This window comes from Cataglyphis hispanica, chromosome 15, assembly GCF_021464435.1.
Source record: "Cataglyphis hispanica isolate Lineage 1 chromosome 15, ULB_Chis1_1.0, whole genome shotgun sequence".
NCBI lineage: Eukaryota > Metazoa > Arthropoda > Insecta > Hymenoptera > Formicidae > Cataglyphis > Cataglyphis hispanica.
In genome coordinates this window covers 444,952-469,360 of record NC_065968.1, presented here as the reverse complement: position 1 = coordinate 469,360, position 24,409 = coordinate 444,952, and the positions used below count along the sequence as shown (strand labels likewise).

Genomic DNA, 24,409 nt, shown 5'->3' with positions numbered 1-24,409 from the left:
GCAATATTCCTATGAAATACTCTCATGTTATATTAACATGGCAGTTTTATATACTTAAAAAAGAGAAATGTGCACTTTTCGCATATTTTCTATGTAACTAATTCTTTTATTATACTTATATTAGCACTATTTACTAACGTGCTCAAAATGACATATCTAAATATTTTTTTAGCATTAATTCAACTATTATTTTTAAATTTTACCTACTGTTTTTAGTCTTATAAACAAACTTCTTAATTAGTTTTAAACACCTAATTTAAAAGTGATAAGAAATATTATTTTTAATTGCAGCAAGAATATTTATTCATGAGACCATGAATTAAATTGCTCTGTTGAAAAAATGTTAATGACTGAATGGAAAGTGTGGAATAGAATTTTTTTATAGTTTGATGTGTGATTGTTACAATGTCTTGAAAAAAATAGAATTAACTTTATTAACATACAAGGTTCATTTAAGAAAAAAGACAATAAAGATATTCATATATATAATTCACATTATATAATTTTTCATATAAGATATATTTCAATATTCTCATTTTTTTACATTCAATATTTGTATAAAAAATTGTATAATCATATATATTCTAATGAAATTAAATTGTTGAAAATTTTGAAATTTGAATACACATTTTAGAGGGAGAAAGAGAGAGAGAAAGAGATGTGTCATGCAACAAAAATGTATCAAACATACATTTCATTGAAGAAAGAATTTAAATTTTAGCTTTAAAAATCTGAAAGTTTCAAGCATTTTCTTAAATTATGAAACTTTCCACACATTTGTTAATTGAAGTTTTTATAACAGTGAATATAACAAGATTGCTATTATGCATTATTCATCAATTATTTAATTAAGCATTAGTCAAAGTCCATTATAGTTTGATACATTTTTTTTTAGAAATCGAAATAAAAACAGAATCTCAGTAAACAATATGACAGTATTTTAAAATTAGTATTTATTATAGTTATATAAAATTTTTATAAAAAGAATAGAATTTTCACACATCAATAAGCATTGAGGAAATTACATTATATATATATATATATATATATATATATATATATATATATATATATATATAATGTAATATGATATATATATATATCATATATATATTATATATTAAGATAAAATTTTATAAATAATAAGATGTAAAAATATATTTCCCTTTTAAATATCCCTATAATTTATCTATACAATTCAATCGTTCGTTCGTATGAGATCAAAAAACACCGATTCCTCGAATGCAATATACTTTATAAACAAGTCGACTCCGAAGATATCGGATTGCACATTTTGGTATTTGTAACATCTCGACTGTGTCGCGTACTTTGATCGCGCATTCCTCGCAGAGTATACCCTAACCCTTAAAAAAGAACTGTATTCGGAGGCACTCGACGGTCCCCACACACCAACACATCGCCTCGTTTTCCCCTTTACCCCTCGGCGAAGGATTAATACGCATACTGGAGTAAAACATTGGTAAACATCGTGCGCGCTCTTGGGAAGTCGGATCTTATTTCGGGTTCGCGAGACGCGCGTGTCGTCGATGGACGATTCAATTGAGCCAATTCGTCACGAGGAAACATTATTCCGGATTTCGTCGCGCGTTCTCTCTCCTTCATCGCCTCTCCGAGCCTTATCTGAAACGCGCGTGACGCGAGACACGTCATAAGTCATAATCCGTCTCGCGCGCAAATTACGTAAAGACGATGATGAACATCGAAGAGAGAGCGTCCCCTGGGGGGAAGGTGGTTTTTACGTATATTTGCGTCCTGAGATCCTTCCGCATTGCGGCTCGCGGGGCGTCCGTTGACACGATAGTCGTTACGCCATTGCACGCGTCGCGCGCGCCACCGCCACTCGCTCCCGCTCGCGTATTTACAATCGCGTAGAGGCCGTAGAGTGGAGCGTATATGTCGCGCGCATATCGGATCGGACTTCTCGCCGTCATTCGAGCGAGCGCGCGCGCGCGCGTGCTCGGCGCCTGCGTACATCTTGTTTACAACTGCGGAGCTCGCCGTACACATGACCTTTACAAGATAGACACGATCGTCTGTTCGGCTGGCAAGGCGTGAACTCGCGCGGCGAGCAAAGAAGAGAGAGAGAGAGAGAGAGAGAAAGAGAAAGAGAAAGAGAAAAGTGTCGCGCGCGAGTGTGTGCTGTGTATCGTGGCCGAGACATCACCTTTTTGCTGGAATACCGTCCGCCACGTTCTTCGCGCGTGGGGACGTAAAATTCACGCGAGTCGAATTGCGTCGCGATCGCGAGAGAGCGACGACGATGACGAAAACGTCGCCGCAAGCGATCGCTCGCACTGGAATATAAAAAAACGTACAGTGTACGGTATCCCTGTTAAGTACGGGAACGATAAATTATCGTGCACGCGTAGGACACCAGGCGTGGAGGAGAAGGAAAGGAGGAAAGGAAGGAAGCAAGCAAGGTCCTTGTTTCTGCATTCGATGCCTTCCCGGATGTGATTTACGGTCGGGCATTTCCGAACGAACAACGAAGAGACCCTAGGCAACCCGGCGATAAAGCAGTGCGTCGATAATCGCGCGTAATACCCGAGTGTGTTTTCCTTCTCCGACGGAAGACAGAAACGGAAGCAGCAGCAGCATCAGCAGCTGCTGCGGGAAGAGCCAGTCACAGCAGCGACGTTAGCGGTGAACGCGCGAGGGAAGAGGGGAGGGGGAGCCGCCGCGTCTCCCCGCATCGACCTGGAATGCCGCCGCCGCGGTTGTTTTGACGTCGGGGTCCCGCCGCCTATTGCGCATGAAAAAAAAAGGAGGCGTACGACGTGCGAGCAGACAAGAGAGAGAGAGAAAGAAGCCGCGCTGTCCTTGGCAGTAGCCTATTTATCGAGAGAACACGTGCGGCCAGATTAGGGACGAAATTTTGGGCCGAGACGCCCATCCACGCGCCACCGTTTGTCTGTCCGTCGCAGGTTTTTTCCTCGAAACGTCGTCGCGATCGGGACGCGCGCGCTTGCTCACGACCAGAGAGAGAACACGCCTCGTTGTGAATCCCTCTTCCCTCTTCCCTCTCCCTCCTTCCTTTTCCTCGCTGCTACCAGCGGTGCCTCTTTTGCCCCTTCCCCTCCTGTCCTGTGTGAGCCGTGCACGCGCGCGCGCTAGCCCGCGTATTGCGCTCTTCGTCCGTCTGTCCGTCTGTCTGGTTCGTTGGCCATCCATCCATCCATCCATCCATCCATCCATCCATCCATCCATCCATCCATCCATCCATCCATCCATCCATCCATCCATCCATCCATCCATCCATCCATCCATCCATCCATCCATCCATCTATTTATCCATCGTCTCTGTCTCTGTCGCTCCGCGGATGCGCGTATGTGTATGTGCGTCCCGTATGTGCATGCGCGCACTTTTGTGTATACACGTCACCGTCGTGGACCACGCAGTAAATCGTGTTATTCGGAGAGAGAGAGATAAACAGGTGCAGAGGAGACTCTCCCGTTTATTCGCTTGCAGCCGCACCTCGTGGCGGACGATTCGGATCGTCCGCATCGCAATTCCTCCACCCGATCGGGCGAGATCAGTACCATTCGCGAATTTTATTCTCACGCGTGGAACGCGTGCGAGAGAGCGGTTACGTCTCGTTGGAGCCTCGGACAGTTGGTGCGCGCGAGCAGCTCTCTCAGCGCGTCGCGGCGGGCGAAATTAGACGAAACCGCGCGTGACAGGTGGATTCGAGGCGTGCCGAGACATAAAGAAAGAGAGAGAGAGAGAGTAACATAGACTAAGGGAGGGAGTGCAAAACGAGAGTGAGAGAGTGCCGTCGCGACATCTCGGAGTCATCGGGCGCGTTCGACGCTGATCGCGAGATCTCCCCTACTTGGTTTCTCAACGTCGACGAAGGAAGGAAGAGAGAGAGAGAGAGAAAGATAGAGAAGCGGGAAAGATCGAGCGTGTGTTGTGTTGTTTTCGTCGCCGTTTCTCTCGCGTGGCATTCGCCGTTGTTATTGTTATCGTTTCTCCTAACCTATCTACGAGACGTGAGGTGGACGTCCGCGCCGAAGGAAAGAGGAAAAAAAAGGAAAAGTGAGAGAGAAAGAGAGAAGCGCGAAACGACGCACGCCACCCGCCCGCCGAAGCACGCCCTCAGGCAAACGTCGTCAAGTGCACATGCACCGGCGGTGGTGCGACGGCAGTGGTGCTGTTGCTTGTGCGCATCGTCGCTTATTTACGTCCCGAAACGTGCTCGTGCTAAGTGCGCTGAGGACGCCAAGACCGCTCCCGTCGTGACTGTCCTCGTCGTCATCGTGATGCGCGGTGATCGACAAGAAGAAAAATAGTGTCTCCCGTGTCGGCGGGGAAACAACATCACCGTGGGTTTGGTGCAGTAGAAGGCTGGAGGCGTTGACACGTTGACGGTTGGATTGTTGTTTGCCCGCGAAAGTGTGCGGACCGCGTTGTGTCGCAGTGGCGTCGATCGAAAGATAGAGGAGGAGAGAAGAAAAGGACGTTTGCCGCGAGTTCGTACGCCTCTCGAGATGAATCTCTGCGCGGTTTCTCTCTGAGTTCGCGCACGTGTTTCTGATCGCTCTCTCTCGCAGTAAACGAGATCGCGTTCGCGCGACTCGACTCGCATGCACAAGGAGAAAGGACGTGGCAGCGAGAAGCTTGCGGGAACGATGCCATGTGAATGATAAACAGATACGAAGGATCCCCGGCTTGTCGTGTACCCGAAAAAGATCCCTTCGTAACCGACGACGATCATCATTGTCGCGCCAACCATGTATTCGATCAAGGGCCCGGCGCCGCTTTCGGGCGGGCCCGTGATCCTCTGTGGCCACTTGAAGAAACTCAAGACGATGAAGAAGAAGTACTTTGTCCTGCGCGGCGAGGCCCCTGGACATCTCGCCTGCCTCGAGTATTACGATACCAAGAAGAAGTTTGACAACAGGCAAACACCGAAGCGCAGTATACTGCTGCACAGCTGCTTTAACATCAACAAACGCGGTGACACCAAGCACAAGCACGTGATTGCCCTGTATACTAAGGACGAGTGCTTTTGTCTCATCCTCGATAGTGAGAAGGAACTGGACGAGTGGCTCGGGGCGATGCTGCGGCTACAGAGCGGGGACGTGCCCGACGGGGAGCAGCCACGGCCTACATTCGGTAAGTTTCTCACGCATTTTTCCTACAATTCCCGCCCGAATGAAAAATTCATGCGAGATCCGCGTGTGTACCAGCAGTCAGTGAAATGTCACATCGCACTCGAGTGTTATCAATGAGCCAATAATATGCGCGTTTTTTATGAATTTTATTTAGAAGATATTTTTAATTAAATAAATATAATGTATAATAAATAAATAAATACTATAAATAAATTTTTATTTGAGAACACGAATTTTTAAATCGCATAAATGCGTATATAAATTTTTACATAAAAATGCGTTACGCATATTGGGAAAAAATATGAATCCCTTCTTGTCTTCCGCGGACGGTAATCAATTTTTAGCGGTGACGAGGGAGATTATTGCGCACTTACCTATATCGACCGGTGTAGAGACCTGTAGCGACGAGAATCGTAGCTATGTCAAGTCGCACGTGTGCGCGTTTGTTTGTTTACGTCCGACAGAGTGAATCGACGACTTTGGAATTCTTGGATTTTTTATCTTTTCGATCGACATGCTCAAGAATGCGAGTTTCTCTTTTAATTAGCGTCTTTGAGGAGAATCTACACGTTTGTTTATACATGTAATGTTGACGCTGCAGACAATGTTGTGTAAGCTTTCGTGAGAAATCTAAATTGGTATAAAAATACACGGAGATAAATGTATGGAGTACAATAAAGAAATATTTTATTGTTTTCTCTGTTTCTGACTTTCATATTTCGAACAATTTTTACAACCTTGGAATAAAAATAAAATTGGCAATTGTTTGTGTTACGTTTTTAGCAAAGACAAAGAACAGGGCAACAACGAGAAATTAAATACAAAATGTATTTGTTTTATATTGCATTATTATTATATTATTGCAACTTTAATTTTAGCATAAAAAATTTATTAATTATTTTGATTATTTAATTTTCTTCATTCGTCATACAAATGTAAATTAAATTGGAATAATTTTATATTATTTTTTATATAGATATTTTTTTGAATATTATTTACTAAATATGTTTATATAATATGATTTATATATATATATATATATATATATATATATATATATATATATATATATGTATATATGTATATATATATATATATATATATATAATATGAATTGAACATTTGTTCATTGCACAAAGATACTTATTATGATTGCAAGATTAAAATATATTACAAAATTTATAAAGTCCATTGTCGATGACAACAGAATAAAAAGAAAAAGAATTTTGAGCAGAGAATTGTAATAACATATATGAATTAAAAATAATTTTTCTTTTGCTACAAGTATTAGTAATTTATTTCTGCGAATCACAATCAAATTTCACAAATTTGACTCACAATCAGTTGTCCTAAAGCTTCTTGTACGATAATAATTTGTAATAAGGGAAGTTAAAAAGAGATAAAATTGAAGTTTTGAATAGAATTGAAGTTTTATATACATTAATTAGAATTTCATGCCTATTATATACGTATTAATTTATTAAAATAAAATAATTGATAGAATATCAAGTCTACATGTTATTTGTATAATGTGACATTAGAACAGGATTAACTGCATTTCATTATTGTTTTTTGCAGAACACATATGGCAAGTTACAATGCAGAAGAAAGGTCTAGGGGCACGGAAGAATATTCATGGACCCTACAGATTATGCCTCACCGATCAAACTTTAAGTTTAGTGAAGATCGGGGCACAGGAGGACTCTGACTCTATTGAGATTTCTGTAAGTTAATACAAAATGGTTATAGAGGAGTATATTATGATTATTATAAACTAAGGCTTACGTATATTATAGGCCCCTGTTTTTATTTCTTTTCATATGAATTTCAATGAATATGAATTGAATGTTGATGTCGAGATTAAGGAAATTTCTGAATTAAAGACTCGTTTTCTTTGCAGCTAAATTACATTAGACGATGTGGATTTGCGGATGATATATTCTACATAGAAGTTGGCCGATCCGCTGTAACCGGAGATGGTGAATTCTGGATGGCAGTCGAGGATAACAATATCGCGTTAAACATGAACGATGTAATAACGACCGCAATGAAGACTTCTAAGACAAGATGGAAGTTAAGGTTATTAGAAAACAAGGACAAGGATAACAAGGACAAGGATAACAAGGACAAGGATAACAAGGACAAGGAAAACAAGGAGAAGGATAATAAGGAGAAAGATAACAAGGACAAGGACAAAGATAATGAGATGGAACCTCGTCAGAGAAGTTCCTCCGCCAATGAAGCTAGCAAGCCTATATCCGTTCTCCAACGACGACATACGGGTCAGAAATTCGCTTGTAACTATTCGCCTATGGGTAAGCTGTGATTTTTGTGTGACTCCGTTTTTCTTGTACATATACCAGTGTGATTTATACCAGGATGTGTGGGTTATTGGTCATTATAAAGAATTTCTTTTACTACTTATTTATATTTTACTACTTATTTATATTTATCATGTGACTTTTATGTATGTTACTTGAAAAACATTAATCATTATACGTCCATTTATAAGTAAGATTTCATCAAAGAGTAATAGCTTTTAGATTGTTTGAATAGTAGTTATTCGCATTTATCTATAAATCTTTTTTACGAGTAAGTTTTATTCAAACATTGATTTCATATACAATTCTTAACACATTATTATTACCACAACTGTATACATGTACATGTTAAATTATATGAAGAATCGGGTGAATCTTGTCACATTGTACATACACAAAGAGCTCGGCTTCAGATTAACATAAGTGAATTTACGGGGTTTATAGACGACACAGAAAGAGCAAGTCGAACTGTTGCAAGATTAGATCTACTTTCTACTTTCCTATACACCATGATCAATCTCGGAATACCTTCACCAATACAAATCTGTTCTCTATCATAGTAGCTATCTGCTTTCCTCTTTTCACGTTCTATGAATTTTTGAATGGGAAAGAGGATACGTAAGAATGTGTAAACATTCCATTGATTTTTCTTTGGCTTTTTATTTTATGAAGTATAGAACCAAAGACTTAGTTATTGCATTTCTATATATAGTTTTGATATATTTAGATTTTGCATCTATATTGAAATTGTGAAATCAATTGTATATAAATTTTTATATAAATGCAATAATATATTAAAAAGGAAAGTCTGGGTCAACATACACAATAATTATTGTTCTCTGAGTGTCAGCTTTATGATGTAAATAACATGATTAATATAATCCATGAGTTATCTGGAATTTGTAAATTAATTGATGTATCAAATATCATAAATAATGTATATAACAACTTGTTGAAATAATGAAGAAAGAAAGATAGGGAACTCAATCAGTGTTTATTATCATTTTTTGATGTTATCGACATGTGTTTTATTGCAATTCAACATATTAAAATCACGCGTTTAACAGGAAGTTTTTTAAATAGAATGTGTCTTTGCGTGAAATACAAAAGATTCATGCGCTTAACATGCGATTAACATAAATGTATTCGTCGAGAGATGTGGCGCGAGATGCGCGTAAGACAAAACAGATAGTTGTATGATAGTGAGAGGTGTATGGTTTGCAGCCGTTGCTGGTACCGGGGCTTGGACTACTGGGCACGCGACGACTAATGCCAACAGTGGCGGTACCGCTAGACGTCGTCATTCGGTAGCGAGTCATCCTCATTCCGTCAATAATTCCCAATCCGCTCATGTCACAACAGCAGCAACAACAAACGCGATCACTACTGTCACTACCACTACCATCACCGCAACTACCACTACCATCACCACCACCACCATCAACACCACCATCACCATCACCGCGACGACCACAACCGCGACAATATCCCATCAGAGAACCCTGTCGCTGCCCTTAGCTGCTGTTATTATCAGTCAAACGCAACCATCTAAAAGATCCGTTTTACGGTGTATGTATTTCGTTCCGTCATATTTGTTTATAATCGAGCCGAGTTTGTTTGAATTCCTCGATGTTCCTGTAATGCTTGTTATGCTCTTTCCGTTTTTTTGATCCTTTCCCCGCAATATTTTCAAGATGTATAAAATCCGATCCGATTGATGTTAAATTTATTTAATATAAACTTGCAGTAATATTTACGATTGAACAGTTTGCTGTGGTGGCATGCTATTAAATGCACGATATATTTACAAAGCTTTGGTTTGCATTTTCTATTTGTTCACATTATCGAAATTTAAAAAGAATGGATACATTTTATATGGATGCGCAATATTGTTAATACTTGGGTGTCAATCGCCGCGGAAACTAATTATAATTTTTTCTGGTGTGCTCTTCACCAATTTTCACATCACAGTTCTACGAATGCGAGATATTTAATGAGATGATTACGTGATCTCTATCGATTGCTTGATTCTCGAGAAAATACATATTATATTTAACAGTAAACAATCTTTCGATATGTGTGCCATATAATAATTTATACATGTAAACATATGAAAAACTAATTATCGCTGCTATGCTGGGACGATGAAACTTGGCTTCTTCTTTTTTTTTTTCTACTAGACGTGCACACGAGCGAGTTACCGCTAGGAGATATTGACAAATACATTTACAGGTAACACTGGACGCGAACGATGCGACAGCTTGCCGTCAAGAGCTCGCACCAACAGCGAAGGACAACCGATGGCTACGGTTACGGGATTGAATAATCTCCGTGGAACTCATGCCATTCCTCATGTTCCGCGACCACATTCCATGTGCGGACGTACATCGTACTCTCCGCCGGTCGCTTCAATGCCCATCAGTCCCGGTTCCGATGTATGCTCATCGGACTCAGCCGGATCGTCGCCCTCCATGGATGATTGCGGTGAGAATATCCTGGAAGAGGGCACCGTTTCACGATACGGGCACTCGTTGACCCCTGACGAGCCCGTGATCCTTGACAAGAAGGGCGACGATTACATCTATTGGTCGACGACACATCCGCATTTGAAATACTCGCCAAACTTTAAATCTCATTCGCCCTCTCAGGTGAGTGTTTGTACATAACCGCTTGTCAATCAAGTATAAGCCATTTTTTATTTTGTATTGCTGTAATAAAATTTGATTTTTTTCGAATAAAAGTAGATTTTTTTATGATGATGAAATAATTGATGAAAAAATATGAGCAATACACAAATAAATACAATTTTTATCTTTATCCGACTTATCTCTAATTATCTCTAAATAAAAAATCAAAATATTTAACTGAAATGAAATAGTTTTCACTTTTCTGGATGGGGGTCAACGAGTATCTCTAACTTATGATCTTGGTCGCAGAGTTCCTATCAGAGTGAAATGTACAGTCCTTGTGGTTCGAGTCCCGGCCGCGGTGGTGCGTACATGCCCATGAGTCCAGCAACGACGATCCATTCGCATTCTCGTGGATCATCCCTCGTAGAAGAGAGCAACGTGGAAGGTTACGTGCCGATGGCGCCAGTCGGTGACGACGGTTATGTCGATATGGATCCTGTAAATAGTCACAACGGTCACTTTCCGGACGATATGTCGCAGAACGACGGCAGCAGCTGTTCCGTCACGTCCGGCACTCCTAGCACGGACCTGCGATTTTCTGAATATCATTTGGACAAGGTGACCAGCTTTCTGACACCCGGGGAGGATCTGCAAGCCAGACCGACTAGAGCTTATTCTGTTGGATCTAGACCGGAACAGGCGAACAGGCATCGTAAAAACAGGTACGTACGAGCTTCACATTTAAGATTTATATAATCAAGTACTCATTTAAAATACTTCAACTGTGTATGGTATATATTATTGGGTGAGACATCAAACGTGGGAAATTTTGGGAAATTTGTATGTGATGTTTGAGGATACATGTATTGCGTATATTGAAATATATAGTGATTTGAGATAATGTATCGAGTGTTTAATAAAAGGCAGACTTATTAAATTTAAATAAAAAAAAAATAAGCTTTAAATATTCTATAGGTGCATTGATTAGAAATCGAGAAAAAATGTAACATTTTATGTTTTTTTTATATACAGATTGGATATCACTCCGCAAGACACCAATAGAGTGCGAGCGTTTTCTGTAGGTAGTCGTTCCAAGAGGCCTGAGATTGGGAGACTGGCCAATATAATCACCGCGCCGTTACCAGCAGGTTCGGATAGCTCGAACTCGAAGTCAAGCTCCGCACCGTTGTTATCGAGCTCCTGGGGACACAATTCACGAATGGAAGATCTCATGGAATTAGATTTTACGAAATCCAATGTTCCAACCGCTGTCTCCTCGCCGCCGTCATCCTGTTCTCAGTCTCAGTCGCAGCCACAATCGTACTCTACTGCCACTGATACTAGTTCCTATGTCGACATGTCGCCCGGACAAGCTCCCATATCGACAACCACTGCCCCATACGTCGATATGAGTGGCATAAATAAGGTAGTCAATACATCGATATTTCCTTTTTGCCGATAAAATTATCGTATTTAGCTGTGTACAGTAACACAAAGATATCTTTTTTTTTTTTTCAGATCAATCGCAATAACAATAATAATACAATCACTGCCAACCACAATCATAGCCACATGCATATATCATCGTTAGCTTTTGCTCATAAACCTATAATTACAACTTTAAAGCCAGTGGAGGAAGCGGAGGGACCTTATATGAAAATGGACGGTACGACAGAAGATTGGGTGCATTCGGCGGACGCGAGTCCGAAGCAAATATCATCGCCTATACAAGAGGATATCTATCATACAAATGGACCACCAGGTAAGTCCACGCTATAAATTAAATTTCTTTATTACGAAAAAATTATTATTTATAACATTGTATTATACCTCAGAATAAAAGAAAGAAAATAAATATTAATTGTAAAAATTACGACGAATGTTTAGGTAGCACAAGAACGGCACCGGTAGATCTTCCGCAACCGAGGCGTCCTCCGGAGGGATATGTCGACATGTCTTTTAAATCTAGACCGACCTTAGATCAAGACTATATAAATATGAGCATGGGTGCAAACAATCGGAATAATCGTAAAACGCGGACGGGCAGTCGTAAGGAGAAATCGCGATCGCAACCGATCGCAATTCAGGCGGGTAGTAAGCCATCGAAAACCCCTAGCTTTTTACCTTTGAATGGAAGCCCGATGTCTGAAAGTCTAGCGAGCACACCGGCTTCACCACCGCGAGCAACGCCGACAGGTTCATCGGCCACAATTTTTCCCTTTTCTCTGAACAGTCCTCAATCACCCGTGAAACCTTTCACAAAAAAGAGCGACGAGTTCTCCACGACGGACGTTTCTAAACAAAATAAAAACAATGATTACGCGGTGTTGGAATCCGCAAAGACGATAAATTCTTCAATATCGCTTTCCACGTCATATTCTACTCCATCAATGGAGACATTGAAGTCGAATACCAATAACGAGAAGCTGCCGAGTTCTATAGGAAAAAACGCTATACCAGCGCACACGGAATTCGGTATGTTCGGTAACATAACAAAAAAACTTTCGGATTTAACGGTGTCGAAACCGCGTCTCGTCACGGCCTCGCCAAACACCAGCCCTACTTTGACGGGTTTCAAGCCGTCGACTGTGCAACAGCCGAAACCATCCTCGCCCAAATTTATTGAAGAGACTCCCTCATCTACACCCACGTCTACGCCCACGCCTACGCCGAGTCCGTTGGACAGTGAGGGATACGAGAAGCTTCAACCGGGCGCGACGATTCTGCATTACGCTCATCTCGATCTACCAGAGATTGGTAATCCGACGCCCGTATCGCCGGCGTCCACGCAGGAGAATTTCACCTACGCCGAGATTGATTTCGCAAAACTGAGACAGAGCTAAAATGCAGTTATTCTTTCACGCATGTTTTGCATGTATCGCACAAAACGCGACGTGGTGGCTTGGCCAACGCCTCTTGTGTTCCCCACGATAGCAACGAGTAGGCAGGGTATAATAGATCAATTTTGACATTAGTTAAGTTGGTCTAACGAACAAGTCGCCGGGGAACCGTATAGAAACTGTATATATAATTCATTTCTTTTTCTCCAGAGCCTAACGCAACACTACACTCCTCGCCGGTCTTTTATGGAGATTGGCAGCCTATTTTAAATCGTTTGGAAAAAAAGCATTGTTGGTACCTATAGTTCTGGTTGTACTGCATTAATATCGTATTTTATCGGACTAATATGAAATTTTTTAATGTAGGCAAGAAAATATATACTTTTATCGCTGATTCCGAAGAGAGAGAGTGAGAATTCTCAAAATCTATTCATATGTATGTTATTTCTGATATTAAAATGTCGGCAAAATATTAATAGAAGAAAAGAGTAAATTATGGGAACGTTATCTTTTATTCACAGTTAAATAAATAATTAGTATTTTTTTTTGTCAAAAAATTTCTCGATGTTAGATATATTATCTTAATTAAGCGAAAACCGCGAACTTGTGTAAAAATGTATAAACTTATTAAATTTTAATTTTGTTGGTATAGATTTGCATGTTATCTCTCTATCAAAATTTATTCTGTTTTGTATTATATATTTCAAATGCTGACAAACCAAATACGTATAGGAGTCAGTTCCTTTTTACGATATATATAGTTTAACTAGTATTTATAATAATTTTTCCTAATATTATGTGACGACGAAATTTATTTATATTTATTGTTTTGGGATTCTCTTAAATATAATATAAATTCTATCACTTCTCAGTATGTTTACAAATTTTAGTAATATATGTTTTATTTGCGCATTGTAAATTCTATCAAATTCTCAATTTTTTGAAATCTATGCAGTATAGTTTGTACAACATGTTCATATTTACTTGTATTCTAACATTCTCTATTGGTTACAGACTGTCGAATACTGAATTCGTGAATTGTTTTTAATTTAAAAAATACTCATACATATGTGTAAACTCTCTCTTCCGTTTGCGCCTTCTGTGTGTGGTATAAGAAAGATTATCATCTTCTATTTTAAATGTTTTATCTCTATCCAAAATATTTGAACATTCAATGAGAAGTAAATGACGGAATCTGCAAAGTTTCTAGACGTAAGAAAAAAATCGTGAAGATATATCGTGAATTTGCAATTTTTATAAAATTCGAAAATTGTTCTAAGCCTCTATATTATTACGCAGTGTATGCATAATGGCGGGACTCGTTGGTCTTCTTTTGTGAAGAGTAAGAAAAATTCACATATGACGCCAACTCCTCCCCCCTTTCTCCCCTTGCTTTTAGACGTTGCGATTAACTCGTCGATATCAGCTGCGCTAGTTGAAGACATTTTAATGAAATTGAGTTATCGTAAGCTTTAGAAGAATAAATCGCATAGAATACGGTGGTGTAACAGTACACTACCAGAAACATAAGTACACACACATACACACACTGAAAGTGAAACGTGTGACGGAGTTGTTTTATGTAACGAAACTGCGAATTGAATGAGATTCTGCAAAGCGAGAGAGAAAATAAGAAAGAGATCGATCAACGAAGTATCTATCACCTCGTTGCTCGTCTCTTCTAAGCCGGATTTAATTCGACAGTTTACTCGTGAAGGAATGTTACTCGCCAATATTAGATCGACATCTCAGAATTCGTATTGCAGACAAAAATAGGTGTTCCGTACACAATGCAGTATACATGTGTTATTACGCTTTTCATATAAATTATGAAGGATCGGAGCGGCTTTCTCGAAAGAAGGCCGATTCGATTGCGTACAGACATACATACATACAGTCGCTCGTATACATATATGCATATTCGTTCTACAGGATATTCTGTGAAAGACGGTACAACCGAGCGGTGTGCCGGCACGGTACAAAGAAAGATAATCTAGAAGAATGAGGAAAAAACTGATATAAAGATGCCTACGTATGACGAATCAACCTCTATCGATAGTACGGCTTATCTTGTTTGAGCTAATATACAATTCTTTGCATGTATCTTATTTAAACATATTGCGGTTGTATCGTAACGTACAGGGTGTCTTGTGTATATACATGCATATCTCGACAAATTTCGAGTTGAGAGTGCGTGCGTGCGTGCGTGATGCGAGTCTTTTTATGCATGCATGTGAAGGTGTACGTGTCGGATACGCGTGTATATATACATATATGTACACACACATACATATATATGTTATAAATATATTAAGTATAATAATATTAATAATTAATAAACTCGCAATATAAACTGTCGTTTCAATTTTCTGATACCTTGTAACAGAAATATCTTGTAAAATACGATTATAATCTCTAAAGAAATTTATACAGATTGTAAATTTTTAATAATTTTAATTTAAATTATTTTATAATTATAATTAATTTTTTAACAAAACGAAAAAAGACTTGAAGAGCAAACTGGTTGGATTATATTAACATTTGCGAATTTACAAGACACTTTTGTTAAATTAAAGCGAGAGTTTTATAATTACCTTGTGTAAAAAAATTTGTATATATTTATTGATTAATAACAAATTTTTTTATTTTTTCATTTATAAGAATTTTCTTACAGCAATGATTATTTTTTTTATATGATGTATATAAATAATATTACAATTTATTCTAAAACGGAATGTTTTTCACAAAAAATTTTTTATTTATACATTTTATTCATTTTTATAGAAATATATAATAAATATATAACAAATAAAGTAATTCAAAGTAGTTTGTTCAAATATGGCAGACATTTATTTTTAAGTAAATTTGAATTACAGTGAACAATTTCGACGATAAAACAGTGTCTATGTATAAGTAGATAAAGTCGTTTAGTTATCTTCAGTGCATCCAAAACGGTCGGTAATGTTGCGTTCTTTAATTATCTCCAAACCCGCCCACTGTACGTTAACGCTCTCTCAGGAAATGTAACGGTCAAAGTAAGAAGTATAATATGGACCATCGCACAAGCTCTTCCGTAACGCGTTACATTACATTAAATACTGACCGTAATCTTAGATTTGTACGTAATCTTAAGCCCATTGTACAATGACAGTAGGCAATAAGAGTAAAGCAGTAGGAAGTGCGAAATGGAATTCGCCCATTTTGTTACACCCGGTCTTAAAATCACTCAAAAAAACAGTGTTAATATCTATTCTATAGCCTTGTTACTGCCATTGTAGAATGAGCTTTAAACTTTAGTCAACGCAGCAACAAAGAATCATAACGTAACAAAAGCATCACTACTTTACGATTTTCTTTGTACATTGACTAAAGTTTAAGTTTACGCACAAATCTAGGTTAATCAGTATTTAACGTAACGTGTTATGGAAGAGTTTGTGCGATGGCCCTAAATATATAGTATAATTACAGAAATACTCAAGTTACTCAAGAAAGAAAATTATTAGATCAGTAATGTATATATAATTAAATACCAATTATTATTTTGAATACTATTTTCCAATTCATATATTAATTATATTTGACAGTTAATTTTTTTTTTTAACTTTTGATATGAAATATGAAAAATTTATGAAAACTATTATATCAAGATAAATAATTTTTCGCCGATGTATGTGTGTGTAATTTATTATCTTTCATTATCGCATTTAATTTTTATTACTAATCAATCAGAGATGCGAGAATAAAAATAGCAAACTATTCAACGTGAAATTAATAAATATTTTTCATAAAGGGTCAATAGAAATTTTTTGAAATATTAATTATTTTTGGCTGCTACATAAAATTTGGATCTTTTATTTGTGTTATAGATCAACGTATCAAATCAATGCCATCAACTCTGCTATTGCCGATCGGTTGGTGAGTGAAAACCTTTATTTTATTTTGAGATTTTATAATGAACTTGTAGATGTTACAAATAATATGTTTCGCGAAGAATTTTTTAATAATAAATTTAAATCATCTTTGTATGCGAATTAATCATTTTTACGCGAATTGTGTTAAAATATTTATCATATAAAAATAATTATGATATAAAAAAATGCGTGTGAATATGTAGAATAACGAGATATATTAATATCGGTGTGTAATTTCGTAAAAATATATATGACGTGAGAATATGAAAAACATAATTTAAACAGTAGTATTGATTGTACAAAATTTGCTATCTCTTTCGCAACTTAGCATTATATATAGTTTTATGTGTTAAACATTTAAAATGGAGATGTTTTTATAGGTTTCTATATAAACGCGATTATATTAAAATAAAATATTACACATATTAAAAAAATTTTTAAATTTAAGAATTAAATACTTAAATTAAATTTTTATAAATTTATTCGATAAATTGACCATCGTATGTGAAAATGAATATTTGTATTGTTCTATAATAAGTAGGACTGATCGGTGATATGGACAGGATATGCAGATCCCTCTATTACGTGCCGCATTGGCGAAGGACCAGATGAAAGCGTGTTGTTTACAAAGGTTGTTATGAGTCACAATGGTTTCAAATGGTTTCCTTCAGTATTTCCCTTATTTACCGAAAAAGTTGATGGCGGGTGGTAGATACGTTATTGAAGGATAAATTAAAAGCGCAGGTAAAACACTCTTTATCTTAAATCATGTGATGACAAAGCGAAAGACATTTTTATGTTGCTTGTAAAATGGCTATTGTTACGATTATGTAGACGTATTTTCTGAATAACCTCTGCAATAAAATTATATTTTTGTCTTATTTCGTGTGTGCAATTTTATGTGTAATTTTAATAAAATATATTTATGAGAGAAATGCCAGCAAAAAAATTTACACTTGGGTACCAATACATATAAACAATAAATTATTAAATTGCTCTAAAATTAGAATCATTCTTGAAATGTTTTTGAAGTTTGTTTTTGTTTTCAAACTTGCGTCCGTAAAAAACAGTTAGATCTTTATTTTTTAAGCAATAGAAGTCCTGTATTTATCCTTCAGTACTGTATTAGCCTTTCAGTAAAAGAATAAAACTTTACGCGATTACTTTATAAAAATATAAATCGCATGATAGGAAAAATTATTTTATTTAAGCTTCTATATTAAAAAAATTCTTATTATTTACAAGCAACATTCCAATGGCACTGCGTACATGCGCGTTATTAATTACGTTTACAATGACGGAATGTGCGCGGTAAACGGAGCTGCCTCCTGGTAGAATTCATCGGTGAGCGCGGGCGTAAATTCAGCCACGCTCTCGCAGCGGGCGTGCGTCTGCTAATTGCAGCCGGATTGATTACGGTGCGGGCCGTTTTACGATGTTTGGCGAACATGTCATCTCGTGAATCGTCTGGGTTGCGCATGTACGACGATGACGCGTGGGTGGGTGGAGCTCGTGAACGGGCGTCGCGATGTCGACGTCCGGGCTTTCCGCCGGTCTCCAAACGGGGTCGGAGGAATCGATTAGAGAAGATTCTCCAGGAAGCGCTTCGTCCAGATATATATGTCGGGGTAACAATTTTAATCGTCGTATATTGATCTTTTATTTATTTCATATACGTATATACACGCTTATCCGATGTACTTAATTATTATAGTTTAATGTTTTAAACTATTTTTGGCACAATGTTATCCTACTAAAAATTGCATTTAATCCCAACGGTCATTTATTATGTACTCGAAGAATATTTTAATGATTTAAGCTATTTAATTTTATTTTAGCTTATATATAATTGCAAAATTTGATTCAAGTTTAACATATATCACATATTTCAAACAGTTCACACCAATTTTTATGTTAATTTAATATAACATGGTTATGTTAAATGGTGACATTAATATTATGTTGATATTTTAACATAAAATAAATGCAAACTTCATAGTAATTTGAAATATATTTTAAAAATTAACGTGTTTTTAATGATGAAATTAACTTATTAGAAAAAAAATTATTGATGATCTGCAATCATTCTCGCTTTTATTATAGAATAAAATTAACATTTTTTTCTGTGAGTTTTAACAGATAAATTTTATCACTAATAATACGGAACATATCTGTTGTGTAAAATTGAAAATATGTGCATATTCTATTATTTTTTCCTTTTTTTAAATTGTTTTAACAATTTAACTTTTGTATTCCATTAACACAACAGTAATATATTAAATTAATATGAAAATATGTTAAATATTTAACACAAAAATTTTAACATAAATTTTCTAGCTATGCAATTTATTAATTATTTCTGCGGACCACTTATTAAGAGAAATCACAATTGTCTACTATGATATAATCAACAAGAATAAGACACATAAATTTATCTAACTTTCTCTCTTACAGGCTTATATATCTTACAGACTTATTCTAACAGTTAATAGAATAGAATAGCTTCCTTTTTTTTGCACACTTGTTATTGAAAATAGAAAACCGAACGAATTGATTTGCTGCCGATGAAATTGCGCGCGTCCGTTGTCATCGTAAAATGCGTCGCTTAATCCGCAAACGATATTTTCGTAACGCACTTTTGTACCTGTAATTAATGGAATATTTTCAGCCGACCGTGTTTGAGAGCGCGTGCCAATTTACCGTCGCAATCCTATATATGTACGTATTTGCGCGCATTCCGGATTCGACGCGAGAGCGACACACGTGAAACTTTGTCGGTGTCTGTGTCTCCCGCGCGTGTTCACCGGTAAACGAGAAGGGGTGCAGGGCACCCCCGGGGTCGGAGGCCAGGGGTTGAAGCCATTACCGTCACAAAGCTACCACCAGATTGCCGTCGGGGCTCGGGCTGCCTCTCTCGTTTTCGTCCTCCCTCTCTCTCTCTCTCTCTCTCTCTCTCTCTTTCTCTCTCTCTCTCTCCCTCTTTCACTTCGGTTTCTCTTTCTCCTCTACGCCCGCTTCGTTCGTATTCATGATTTAAATCCAATTGCCTTTTATCTGCCATTCCGGAGTCGCTGATGATGGAATCGCCGAGATCAGAGGCGCCGGCGGCATCCTTCTCTCTACCTTTCCTTCGTGTATTCTCATGTCTTCTTTCCTCTCTTTTGCAAATGTCTCGCGAAAGACTACTCTCGTTGAACTTCAATCTCTTCGTCGTCTCGTGCGCGATAATCCTCGCGAAATCTACGCGTCTCTGTTAAATTTTAATTTATAAAATGCGCTCTAAAATTGAAGCTGTAAGTGGTTTGAAATATTCAATCAAGACGAAAGAATCTCTTTTTCCTGATTGGTCAATCGAACGCTTCGAAGATGTAAATGCTATAAATAAGATATCGCTTACGTATTAAAAATTGAAAATCACCACATATTTATTTATACCGTGTTTATTATCATGGATGCTGTTATTATCATATTTTTGATTTATATGTAAGATATACGCAATTATTAATTACGATACAAGAATGTTCTTTAAAAAAAAAATGCACGTTAATATTTTTTGTATATTTTATTATATTCCGTCTCGATATCGAATAATAACACGCTTTTTTTACCGTTTCTATGCAGTCTGTGGTATTCATTCTTATTTACAGCTTAGAACAGTTTACTGTTTCTTGATATATTATACACAACCGGCTTCTCTATGGATGCCGAAAAATGTTCGGTTAGTTAGAATAAAGCTGCTAAACAGGAAGTTGTCTATTTTTTTTTTTATGCGGCATCAAGCGCATTAATTGCGAGATGTCGGAAGGACATATCCATTTTCTCGAAAGTAAAAAATCTTAGCTCAGGGTCGTTGGCACGTGCCATTGAAATATCGCTTTAGTGCATATACCCTGTGTCCGTCCTTGAAATTTTTCCATGAGCGGATGTTTTCTAAATTAGGAAGCAACTACCGTAAATTTTCAGGTATTTCGTCAAAATGAAAAAACGCAATAAAATAGCAGTAAATGCCTTATTGTATTACTTTAGTCTTCTTTCGATTACTTTATTGGGATCTCGCTGACATTGAACGAAAAGCTACTTTTCCTTAAAGATTATTCTTCAAAAAATATCTATTATTTCACTATATTGTCATCTTTTTATCAGCAATCTTTGTGGCAAAAAAGGTTATATAAAATTTTCCTAAAAAGAGGAATATAATTGCTATCCAAGTAAAAAGATTCGCTCACTTGAAAAACAGATGAAAATGTTTATCAGTGTCATAAATTAAAACGAAATATCATTCATAAAGCAAAGTAAAGTTCTGTACCATAAAATGATTGCATGTATGACCGACAAGATTTATTGTTAGTGACAAAATATAAAATATAAGAATTATATTTTTATATGTTTCATAAGAAAATGTAATTGTTTAATGTTTGTTTTATTCGCGATATAAAATTACAAAATAGTTGAAAATATATAAAATAAGTGTCATATAAGAATTTAATTTGATAAAATGACTGCATGCGTATCAATATTTAAAGATTAATGTAAGATTAAATTAATTAATTCTGCAAATCCTAAATATATTTTTTTAAGATATCTAGAAATAATTACTTTTAGAAATTTTATCATATATTGTTGGAATTTTCAATTTTTAAACGAATTGTAGAAAAACTGGATTCGACCTTTCAACAAAATAGTTATAAAATCTATTCTTTTTTTCTTGTTGAAATATCTCGGAGGATTATTGGAATTTTTAGAGACGTGTAATAAAAAGCCTGTAATAGAGAGGAAAGTTATCGGGCTGCAAGACATTTTACGTTAATATATTTCCTGTTTGACACTAACAATAAGTTGTACGGAAGTTATTCTTAAACATTTTAGCTTGATGTTTAAAACATTACTAGAATTTATTTAAAACAATAAAACAATCTTAAATTAAAAAAAAAAACTGAAGAAAAGGACAAATAGCTATTTTTCAAATAGCATCTTAAATCCATAGGGTAAACTATGTCTGAACTATGTATATCTCTACAAAGATGGTCTTACAAAACATGACAAAGGTTCGTGACAACGAACGGATTGAGTGCGTTGTATTGGAACCATAGTGATTCTCATGCTATAGATTTGGCAATGGCATCAAACAAGATTAGACGGGCGAGGAAGATGAAGTGGCATGGCGGCCTTGCGGCCACGCGTCTCGAGATGCATGCTGAAAGATGTTTTATGGGCTTTGGTAATATGGGCTCCATATAGAATCCCAGACTTTTTCTTCCACGCACGTTTTCGCACGCGATATCTTTCGATGTTTTCTTTTCTGCCCTTCCGCATTTTATTGTAGCGAGAAAAAAAGAACGAGAAAAGGGTAAAACTTTCGAAAACTTTCATATATGCGAGGTCAATTTATATTTATTTATGACGGGATAATTTCCTTGTTTGTGAGATTGCTTAGTTATTTTATTAAAACGATTGTGGCCTTAACGAACTGCCCAAAAATAGCTTTCAAGGTTCCGCGTAAGCGTGCCACTGCAACATTATAGTCTTTCGCCTCTCTTCCGTATTTTCCTCGTGCCGAAATGCTGCATTGGTCCTTTGACCGCAGAAAAGCGTAAGAAATGGAGGTCAGTCGAACATATTTCAGTTAAATCGTAAAGCGGGATTTTATATACTATACAAAAGTTTGAGAATATGTATGCTTCTTCTAAAAAAAATATTTCTTACAAAATTATTTGTACATTTATGTACAACTATATGTATATTAGTTAACAGAGGAGAGTTGCCTATATATCATATCATTTAAAATAATTTATGTTATATTTTCTATTCGATATTAATTTATATGCAAATTAATATTGGAGATTTTAGCTTGATTTTAGATACCTACTATTAGATATTTGATCTTTTGTCAAGAACAAATTTTAATTTGTTATAAATTTTTTTATGATATAATATAAGTCAGTTAAATCGTATCTATCGATTTCCGCGATCGTACCTCTTTAAAAATAGTGAACTCAAAAAAATTGAATACTTGAGAAGGTTACTTTTCACCTTGTGTGTGTGTGTGTGTGTGTGTGTACGTATATCCCTTTTCAACTTTAGATTTATCTAGCGACCGAGTGGGTCAAAGTAATTATCCTCACGTTCATAGATACATTTTGTCGAAAATTGCGCTATAAATTCAAGTAAATTGCAGTTCAGCTAGAATTCGCGTCTCTGCCGTCATGGTATTGTGGCCAGTACGGTGAACACTTTGTCCTCCCATCTTACCAAACGATCACGCGTGCATGTAGCGCCGAGTGACATTACGCAGACACCGTGTAGAGCCGTGACCGCACAACCACCCACGCGCATAAAACTTTTAATGCGTTCGAGAGGGCTGCTCCTCCCATTGCGAGTTACCGTCGACATTCGAACCGTCAGGGAGGTCCATGCAGACACCGTGGCGACTCGGAGAGAAACATATATTTCATGGAATATTTATCACGCCGAAACGTCTCGAGACTCACAGCAACTTGTCAGTCGAGCGGGTCAGTCGTTAAGGAGTAAAGTAACTCTCGAATGAGGCTCGAAAGAGAGAGGGAGAGTCGCGTAAAGCGTGTTTTATGTCTATATCTTCTCTTACGTATCGATAGGAATGACAGTTTCTCTCCCACGTGAATAATATGGATAGCTCGATTTTTCGCAAAACATGTAAAATGTCACAAATTTATACACATCCGTTTATTCTTCCGGAACTATCGCGCGTGAAAGATTTATAGCGATTATGTGATGCATTTTATACGCGATTAATATTATATATTTATATCTAATGGTCATACAAAAGCTTTGACATCAAAGGCTCATACGTTATGGAAATGTTAAATTATTGCGACAATTGTTTCTCTGCGATGTATCATCTATTAACGGAGCATCGATTAATGCAAAATTTAATTTTAAATTTAAATTTATAAAACTATAACATCGGTTTTATAAATTTCTGCGAAAAGACGATTATATACAGGATATAAAATTATAAAATAAATGTAGCATTTTAAACTTTAATAATTTTTAAACGCATGGACTAACCATTTTAAAGAGAAGGCTACAACACATGAAAAAGTTTTAATCATAACCGTAAACAAATAGACTAATCAAAAATTTTTACTATGTTATATAAAAATGCTATAATTAATTAGGTTTAAATTTTTATTTATATTTATGAAGAATTTTCTCATAAAATTTAAAATATGGAATTAACATAACAATCTTTTTCTTCCAAGCATGATGATGACTAGGAACATATTAACTGACAGATTAGTTTAATATAACAGACTTTTTGTGACGACGATTATTTGATTAAAAGTAACTGTTGAGGATTTTTTTTATACAATATGACAATTAAAAAATGACAGACCGCCATATTAGTTTATTATTTTGGACCACGCTATCGAATTTTGTGAATATTACGTAAAATTTTCATAATTTAATTAAAAAAAATTCGTCGACGCTACGTTAATATGTTGTATAATATTATTCGCTTCTGTTGCATTAGAGCAAACTCAAATCGTTTTATAAATTTTTATAATCTTCGATATTCTCATTTTGCC

The 24,409-nt window shown here is 36.6% G+C and overlaps 1 protein-coding gene and 1 long non-coding RNA gene across 4 annotated transcripts in view; both read left to right on the top strand.

Annotated features, from left to right (window-relative positions):
- Positions 1-1,169: 1,169 nt before the first annotated feature.
- LOC126855219 (insulin receptor substrate 1) lies at positions 1,170-15,283 on the top strand. Of its 3 annotated transcripts, XM_050602663.1 has the most exons (9): positions 1,170-5,140; positions 6,718-6,863; positions 7,040-7,454; positions 8,685-9,029; positions 9,693-10,108; positions 10,397-10,812; positions 11,123-11,516; positions 11,609-11,852; positions 11,978-15,283. In XM_050602663.1, the coding sequence occupies exons 1-9, from the start codon at positions 4,756-4,758 to the stop codon at positions 12,931-12,933; spliced, it is 3,717 nt and encodes a 1,238-aa protein (XP_050458620.1). In that variant the 5' UTR covers positions 1,170-4,755; the 3' UTR covers positions 12,934-15,283. The 3 variants fall into 3 exon arrangements, with proteins under 3 accessions (XP_050458620.1, XP_050458622.1, XP_050458621.1); XM_050602665.1 differs by lacking the exon at positions 8,685-9,029 and having other exon boundaries at positions 1,171-5,140; positions 7,040-7,421; XM_050602664.1 differs by lacking the exon at positions 8,685-9,029 and having other exon boundaries at positions 1,172-5,140.
- A 657-nt stretch (positions 15,284-15,940) lies between these two features.
- LOC126855264 (uncharacterized) overlaps positions 15,941-24,409 on the top strand; it is a 29,796-nt gene continuing 21,327 nt past the window's right edge. Inside the window, exons 1-3 of the long non-coding RNA XR_007688214.1 lie at positions 15,941-16,442; positions 16,797-16,845; positions 17,383-17,585. This is a non-coding gene — a long non-coding RNA (uncharacterized LOC126855264). The remainder of the gene's footprint in view (positions 16,443-16,796; positions 16,846-17,382; positions 17,586-24,409) is intronic.

Excerpts from the sequence above, each read along its gene's own strand:
- LOC126855219 (XM_050602663.1), top strand. The coding sequence starts at position 4,756 with ATGTATTCGATCAAGGGCCCGGCGCCGCTTTCGGGCGGGCCCGTGATC. Across the intron at positions 10,813-11,122 it reads AACAGGCATCGTAAAAACAG|ATTGGATATCACTCCGCAAG; the intron begins GTACGTACGAGC and ends TTTTATATACAG. Across the intron at positions 11,853-11,977 it reads TCATACAAATGGACCACCAG|GTAGCACAAGAACGGCACCG; the intron begins GTAAGTCCACGC and ends ACGAATGTTTAG.